This window comes from Carassius carassius, chromosome 23, assembly GCF_963082965.1.
Source record: "Carassius carassius chromosome 23, fCarCar2.1, whole genome shotgun sequence".
Taxonomy (NCBI): domain Eukaryota; kingdom Metazoa; phylum Chordata; class Actinopteri; order Cypriniformes; family Cyprinidae; genus Carassius; species Carassius carassius.
Window position 1 is genome coordinate 32,261,076 of NC_081777.1, and position 9,001 is coordinate 32,270,076.

Genomic DNA, 9,001 nt, shown 5'->3' on the forward strand with positions numbered 1-9,001 from the left:
GCCGACACGGAAAAAGATGTGTTCGTTAAAGATAGCAGAGAGCAATGAGATTTCAAGTTCAAGTTGAGCTTTATCACTCCGCTACATGTGTGGACATACAGTGGAACTGAATGCTGTGTCTCACGGGACCACAATGCTACATAAATACAGACAGTATAAACCTATACACAACTAACCTACTGACAGATTTTGAATATGAATATACTATATATAAATATTTACCTATACATAGACTGAAAAAGAAACATATACAGACCATACGAATACTTGTTCATCAGTATCTGCGTTTACATGGACACTACTAATCCGATCGTAATAGAAGCACAATCAGAATTAAAAAGTCACATGTAAACACGTCAATCGGATTGAATCGGCACGATCCGACTAAAATTTTGATCAGATTGTAAGGGGGTGGTTTATTCCTTTCGTAATCCGAGCGAGGGGACATGTTAACACTTGATCGGATTGAAAACCGAAACTGGAAAGTACTGCGCATGCGCAGTGACGTAGAAATAGCGCAATGACGTATGACGCGCGGAACGAGGTGTTCTTCCTGGTTCATAAAGTGTCATAAATATGTGTCCTGTCATTATAAAACTCCCCTTTCACTCAGTGTATGTGAAGTGGAGCAGGGGGGTATTCCAGAAAGCAGGTTATGTGACATACCCGGGTAAGTTTAAGGGTAAGTTAGTGGATAACCTCAACTTTCGGTTCCAAAAATGGAGGTAACTTTCTGGGTATGTATGTAACCATAGGGACTTACTCTCTGAAGATAACCTGCTCGGTAGCAGGTTATGTTCCAGGGTTAGTTTGTTTCAGAAGGTTACTGAGTATGGCGTGCCCTTTTGATGACGATCCTGTGGACGTGGAGGCACAAATTATACGAGGTTTTTTTCGCCGGGAGAGAGTTATAAGACCGCGAATTGATGTATTTTCATTTCCTAATGATTATTTGAAAGAGCGTTATCGATTTTCAAAAGATTCGTTAATTTATTTAACACATCTCTTGAGACCACATATTGCAAATGTCACAAACCGCGGGTCTGCGCTTAGAACAGAGAACATTCTGTGCATATCACTTCGGTTTTTCGCGTCAGGGCATTTTTTGTACAATGTGGGCGATGCAGAGCATGTGGGAAAGGCAACTGTGTGTAGAGCCATTCGCACAGTATGTCAGGCACTTAAACGATTCTTACACACATTTGTACAGTTCCCTGTCCATAAACCTCTGCGTGTTATTAAAGAGGAATTCCACAGAGTGGCAGGTTTGTCCTTTGTAGTAAAATCTATGACGCATATTAAATATGTAGTCATACTATTTATATCTATACATGTATTCATCCTGCACACACACACACACACACTTTAAACTTCCATATATGACTTTCTATTTCAGGATTTCCAAATGTAATTGGGTGCATTGATGGCACACACATTCCTATTAAAGCTCCTTCAGTAAATGAGGGAGACTATGTTAATAGGAAATCCATTCATAGTATCAATGTGCAGGTAACAATTTCATTTTGTGTTCCTAATTTTTTGTCTTGTTAAAATCATTAAACTCATTACTTTTTCCCACTAACTATAGGTAATATGTGAGGCAACCCACATCATTACTAATGTGGAGGCAAAATGGCCAGGATCTGTGCATGATGCCAGAATTTTACGCGAGTCATCATTATGTCAGGCATTTCAGGAGGGTATGTTTTGCTGTATAATTTTTTTTTTTTACTATATTTGTATTGTACACTTGAATCATTACAGGACAGTACAATGGTTACTTGCTGGGGGACAGAGGATACCCTTGTCTGCCCTATTTAATGACACCCTACCCTGAACCTGATCCCGGACCACAGACCCGCTTTAACCTGGCTCACAGCCGAACACGGGCCAAGGTGGAGATGACCATAGGGATCCTGAAGTCTAGGTTTCAGTGTCTGCGTGGGCTCCGGGTCAGTCCAGAGAGGGCATGCGACATCATAGTGGCTTGTGTTGTGCTTCACAACATTGCCACTATAAGAGGAGAGAGCCACCCTCCTTGGATTGAGGAAGATGGCCCAGAGGAACCCCAACAGGGTTTTGCACACAACAGAGATGGAAGACTATTGAGAGACAGGATTTGTCAAAATTACTTTTATTAAAATGTTTGCACTGGTCTGCTCTGCAGTTCATTTCTTGATTTCCTGCAAAACAATGAAAGTAAAAATGAAATAAAATGAAGCAAAACAAGCTTGAAATAAAATTTGTTGTTTTTTTATTACAATGCTTTATATACACAACACTTTTAACATGCAACAGATTAATCAGAAGTTCTCACCTTAAGGCGATGCTCCAGTAATTCAATTTCAAGTTTTGCTTTTTTAATTTGAAGCTGTATAAGGTCCATCTCCATGTCACTTTTTCTTATTTGTTTTTGAAGATGGACCTTATACAGCTCCTTTGCTGGCAACTAGGAAGGCAAAAAAAGTTTAATGAATGAGATTCTGTCAGACAATAAAAGTAAAATATGGACAACTGCACTCAAATTCTTACTCTGGTTAGATTGTGCATTGAGGTTGAAGGACCTTCATCTGTGGGCAAATCCCCAGGTATGTACTGTGAAAGGACAATGACAGTTTGTTACTCTAATGTAAAAAGGGGGCATACATTATAATGGTGTGCATCATACCTCAGTGGATCTACCAGCATTGTCCACTTCTGTCACAGCAGATGTGGTCTCTTCATCGTCATCTTCATCCTTAAGTGGAAATATGCAAGTATACATTATCTGGCAAAAATAAACATAAAAAATATCTAAAAGCAACTAAAGGTACCTGACAACAAAACACTTACAGCTGTGACAGACTGTGTTCTTTCTGTAGGGTCCAATAATACAATCCCTCTGTCAGTATCTATAAGAAAATACAACCCATACAATTCTCAATATTATCAAAGAGAAACCAATAATGCAGGAAAAAATATCAAAGCAATATAACTAAGACCACAGTAGCCTATACATCATATGTAGTTAAATAATGTAAGCCTGCATAAAAACGTTAAGCATGTTCAAAAAGCCTTTATAAGTGACAGAGAGTAATTTATTAAGTCATAATGAGAACAAATCACAGTGGCAAACTTACATGTCACCATGTTACTTGTGGTGCATGGTGTGTGTGATGAAGTGCCCCCTGGAATGCCAGCAACCACTGGTCGCCCTTTATTAAGGGACAGAGCCAGCTCCTCAGATGGGGTTAGGGGAGGTGGTGGTGGGCCCCCGCCAGTTAGACGGGCTTCAGCCTTCTTTCTATTAGCTACATGACAGAAAGAATATACTAAATCGTGTTTAATAAATAGTTCAGTAATTGTGTAATCAAATATTACCTTTTTGCAGAATGTTTTTGTGTTTCATTTTGACTTGGCTCAAAGTTCTTCTGGCTCCAGAAGGATTACACCTTATTAAATAAGAAACCATATATTCCTAGTCAATATACACTATTTTAATCTGAAGAAATGAATGGCAGGAAAAGCAAATGCTTTCGTAGTGATTTAACAGTCAAAAGGATGCGGAAGGGGTGTTTAATTATTGTGCACTATAATAAAAGGGGAGATAATATAAAATTTGCAATTTAATACACTCACGCATTTACTCTGTCCGTTATTTTTTGCCAAGCCAACTCTCTTTCTTTAGCCCATGCAGCCGTATTGCTTTTTTTCATTATTATTGGCTTGAATTCTTCGTATGCGTGCATTAAAACCTCCAACTCCGCCTCAGTAAAGTATGCCGCTCTTTTTTTTTCGTTGTCATTTTCCATTTTGACTCGTGAAATCGGCGATCCATTGAAAATGCCTTTATGCACGCGCATTAACTCTGGGTAACCAGTAGGAGGTTGATTAAACTAACTCTTCTCAGGTGTTTTGGAACCGACATACTCATGGTATGCGGGTTTGGGGTAAATCAACCCAGAGGTTATGATTTACCAAATGGTAAGTTAACCTTGCTTTCTGGAATACCCCCCAGGACCACGTCCCACCAGTCCTTGTTTAAGACTCTCATCAACAGACGACTAGGTTTGAGTGCGGGAAGAGGCATTTTTACACCTTTTTATTTTTTTAAGTAACATTAAGCGGCACAACAGTTCATGTACAGTTCATTCACTTAGTAAAATAAAAATCGCTGAGAACAGACCTCCTGTGAGCTCTGAGATTATTATTAATCGTTAGGATTTGCTTTCGTTGAAGCCCTTTTTTTTCAACTCATTTTTAAATAATCATGTTTAACAGCGGAATTCCAGTTGAGAAACTACATTTCCCATGATTCAGCAGAGACATCTCCACCAATCAAAAAAGCTCCGCCCACTAACATGAAGCACTCCATATGCACCTTTCTCCCATTTCCAAATACTTTTATGCTTCAATTTAGAGTTTGTAATGATGTGATCCATCGGGTCGGGTTGATTCACTGGTTTAACAAAAACTAGACGGGAAAAATACTTCCGGCCGCGTCAAAAGTGGGCGGGGTCTGTTGATCAATTGCAGATGATGGCGCAGCGCCGCAAAACAAACGAACGACAGAAAAATACGCACGGCGAGAACTGAAGGAGATGCCTTCAGATACGTGCATTATGAACACACACTGAAGAGAAAGAAATTTAAACGCAATTCTTTTGTATGGGAGGCCGCATGTCTTTCATATATATGCGCAAGTGTCTCAATGTTTATCGCAAGTTTTCAATGCGTTTCTTCTTAAACGGCCTCCCATACTTTTGCTCTGTCAACGCGCTTCGCTCGCGCACAGGCATTTCGCGAGTAATAGATGCGACACATGCGAGATTTGTGTTTTATCGCCATTTGTATCTCCTGTGTCTGCTGGGGCTCCGCTTCTCCGATCGTCAGCGGAAGGGTCACCTGATTCTTCATGTTTGATGTCAGTGAGATCTAGCGTCTGCTCTGCTCCCGCCATCACTGCTGCTCCGCTCACGCAGCATCGCGAGAAAACGCGAGACTACAGTGCGTCATTGGATTTTGATGGATTGTTTTTCATAACAATCTATGTGTGAAGCCAAAGTCCTTTTAGTCTATGGTTGTGCGCATTTTTTTCTGGATTGTTATTATACCTTACTTATCTGGACTATATGGATATATCCAGCAACCAATTAAAATCCAGTAACAGTTTCCGCTGACATTTTGAACATTTAATGAATATTATTAATTTGATAAGCAATTTTAAGCGTTCTTTTTTTGCTGAAATATTATACTTTTCCGGACAATGTTGTATCTCCTGAAAAAAAATATATATATTTTTTGTGTGTGTGTGTGTGTGTGTGTGTGTTATTTTGTGGTCTGTAGCCCTATGTTTCCGTTGACATTTAGGCATTATTGTTTTGATAACATGCAATTTTCAATGAGTTAAGCGCATTTTTGCTGAAATGTTATAAGTATAATTCTCTGGATTGTTATTATATTGTACCTCCAGCAATTCCAAAACAATAAAAATCATGTAATGTTGTAATATGGTTTTTATTTTGATCTCTTTATTTTGGTTAGAGGCCATTTTTTAACCCTTTTCAGAAGACTGTGATGATGTGTTTCAACACATCATAGAAATCTTTTAACTCTATTATAGCAAGAAAGAAACAGTTGTGCAATGTGTTGATTTCAGTCACTGAATTGAATGAAAAGGAATATTGAAACAGAAAAATATGATTATTTTAAAATTCAGTGGGTAATTATGATAATACTGTGCAATAAACTACACGTTTAGAATCATGATGCCCATAAAGTGTACCAGATAATAATGAAACAAATAAAATCAGCACATTAAAGGAAGAACCTGAGTCATGTTTAGAATGTGATTAGGTAATCCAGATCACATGTAATCAGGTCACTACACCCTAGCAACCTCCCTTGCACACTCCTCATATGCTCATCATAACATCAAAACTTGTATTTGATACTGAATTGGCGTCTCTGTGCCTTTAAAAGCATGCTGAGCCGCATCAGTTATGCTGGAGCATCTAATGATGCTTTAAGCACAATGTCTAATTGAGTTAGATGCTGATGCAGCAGCCCACATCGTCTCAAGGCAGAACGGCCTGCTGGGAAAATCACATCTCAGGGGAAGCCAAATAAACAAGAACAGGTGGGTGCAAGAGTACATGCATGAATAAATCCACAAACCAGATGAGACTAACAAGTGGTTGCCAAGCTGAGGAGCAGAGAGAGAGAGAGATAGAGACGGAGAGAGAGAGTGAGAGATAGAGAGAGAGAGAGAGATCTCAGGAAGCGCAGGCGACAGACAGCAGCGCTGTGAAAGCATTCAGTCGCAGGTTTCTGACTCTGAGTGTGTCTGTGTCTCGCTGTCTCTCACTCCACCCACCAGTCTCTTTTTTTCAGGAGCAAGCCGAGCCTGTGGAACTCCTGCTGGCTGTGCGCAGGGCTCGACACGCTCCTCTGCAGTGATGAGGGGTACGACAGCAAGTGCCTACAACAGGTCTGACAGAATGAGGCCAAAATGAAGGTGAGATGCATTTTGATTTCAGCTCAGATGCATGTTGTTCTTCAGCCACCTGCTGCTCATCCACACCCACCAGCCTCTCTCAAACACTTTCCCACTGCATGCGAACGAAACGCGATTCTGAGCATCATCTCGAGTCGCAGCTGGAAGCAACAGGTCCTGCTGTCCTTCCCTGCACACACAGACTCAAGTGGACACTCTTTTTAAAGATGTGCTGTGATCTCTGACTCTGCAAAAGCGAACGCTCCTGAGATTCCTCAAGAACAAATGTTTGCTGCAGCGTATTCTGAGGGAGTGCATTTGTCTTCGCTTTACTGTTGCAGCAGTGCTGCTGAGAAATCTTATCACCTGCGATTAAACAGGTGCATGCTGCTGCTTACTAATAGAGAGTCAAGGGCTGCATGCACCCCGCAAGGCTTCATCTTTCATCCCACCTGTGCACTTAAGATATAAGCGAGTGCATTTGCATTACTGACTCGCCATGATGCCTGAGGTTCTGTATTGTTCCTCATTATTTTACCTTTAGAAATTCAAACAAAATATCGAAAGTATGCAATTCAATGGAGAAGATGATTCAATTTCTCATGTGTCCTGCGTTCACGCCTATCTTGTCTGTTGCATAACACTGGCCATATTTTAATGCACATCACCGATTAAAGACTCCAGGCAAGTTTGCATGCTCCACAGAGTTTTCATCTATTCAAAATGTTTGTCCCATTATTCTCGTGCATGTTAATTCTGCAGTAGTTTAGGTAAGTGCTTGTTATTGGATTGATTTCCTAAATTCTAAGCATCTCCTTCCTTCACAGGCATCCATCTATCCGTGCTGATGGCATGCAGGATGACGGGGCCCGTCTGGGAACATGTGTAGCGTTCACTATAACCACAGCCTAACTGCCATGAGCGGGAGTGACATCATGGCCTATTCTCTGAGTCTGGAGCAGAAGACGGCGTTTGCCTTCGTTGGTATGTTGCTGGTTTTTCTCGGCCTGTTGATCGTCAGGTGTTTCCGGATCCTTCTGGACCCTTACAGTAGCATGCCATCCTCCAGCTGGGGCGACGGAGTGGAGGGCCTGGAAAAAGGGACATTTGAATATGCTCTTACCTGAGACTATGTTCCCAAAGATGCCAAACTCCCAGTTCATGGCTTCATTCTAGAGCCCCTTGAATCATATAAAGCCTTTGCACCCTACGGGGGCATGCACACAGGATGCTTTCAACATTGGGCAAAACTTGGGACTATTTTTAACTTGATACACCTTTCTTGAAATAGGTAATGATTGGTGATGCAATGGCCAAGGATGTCAATTCGATGCATGCACACACTGATAGGGTTGCAAAGGGGTGGAAAATTTCGGAAACTTTCCAGAAAGTTTTCCAGGGTTCTTTGGAAACCTTTGGGAATTTTTTGGAGACTTTTGAAATGTGTCAGGAATTTTTTCACCCCTTTGCAACCCTATACACTGATCAGCAACATAGCAGCAATGGATCACAAGAACGAGTCCTGTGTGAACGTCCCTAAAGGGTGTGAGAATTCATCCAAACGACACACACTGTGACGCATGGCCCGCTGTTATGGCATCTTATATGATGTCACACCATTTAGCCACTGGGCATCTCAGGGAAGAGTAGAGAAAGACTTGAATTAAAGGAAACAAGATGGCACACATGCAAGACAATGCCAGGATCTAAACAGGGTAATCTCACCCTTTTATTCATAATGTAAGTCTAGCGTCCACCCCGTTTAGTGATGAAGTACAAGGACTGCATGCTTGCAATGCGCCACGCAAACATACGTCTCCGGCCTAGCTCTCCTGTTTACCGTCATCTGGGATCTCGAGGCCAATCCAGCTAAAATAACCTGCTGTCTTTGAGAAGTATTAAGCTGTGAAGTCTTAACATCTCTGTAGACCTGTGTCTGTTTTTTCAAATATTATCAATCGGTTGCTCTTCACTTACTGCCTATGAACACATCTGCACACAAGCCACAGAGACTCTGCAGGACACTGAGAGTGAAGATTCTTCATCCTGCCACCTCAGTGTTTGTTTGTTTGTTTGTGTGACAGAGGAAGGGTGTGTCACCATGACAACAGCAGAAAGATGCGAGCTGGTTGTGAGTGATGCACCAATGAAAGCATAGCTCATCTCCAGTGTTCTAGTGCTGTGAATCTGCCTTACTGGGTTTCTGTGCCTTCATTTAGCGACGGTAGCGTTTCTCTCTTGTTTGTGTGCATCCGTGTGTGTGTGTGTGTGTGTGATGGGTTCTTGTAATGATGAAGACCACTGTTCTTTGTGTTTCTATAATGCTGAGGAAGGCAGAACGTCCCTCGCTGCGATGGTCTGTGTTCATCTGCTGGAATAAAACAGATCTGGACCTTTTCCTCGTGCTGCCCGTTCCTTTCCTACAACATCAAAATTCATGTTGCTTACTGTAAATGATTAATCAGTGCATGCATTCATTGTTTTGCAGTGATGCATTAATCAATTTATGCTGATTAACATTTAAAG

General features: G+C 41.2%; 1 protein-coding gene across 1 annotated transcript; it reads left to right on the forward strand.

Moving 5' to 3' along the window:
- Positions 1-6,222: 6,222 nt before the first annotated feature.
- On the forward strand, positions 6,223-8,738 carry ctxn2 (cortexin 2). Its single transcript, XM_059507007.1, has 2 exons — positions 6,223-6,496; positions 7,303-8,738. The coding sequence occupies exon 2, from the start codon at positions 7,357-7,359 to the stop codon at positions 7,600-7,602; it is 246 nt and encodes an 81-aa protein (XP_059362990.1). The 5' UTR covers positions 6,223-6,496; positions 7,303-7,356; the 3' UTR covers positions 7,603-8,738.
- The last annotated feature ends 263 nt before the right edge of the window (positions 8,739-9,001 follow it).

Bases quoted from the DNA above. Each gene is read 5' to 3' on its own strand.
- ctxn2 (XM_059507007.1), top strand. From the start codon at position 7,357: ATGTGTAGCGTTCACTATAACCACAGCCTAACTGCCATGAGCGGGAGT.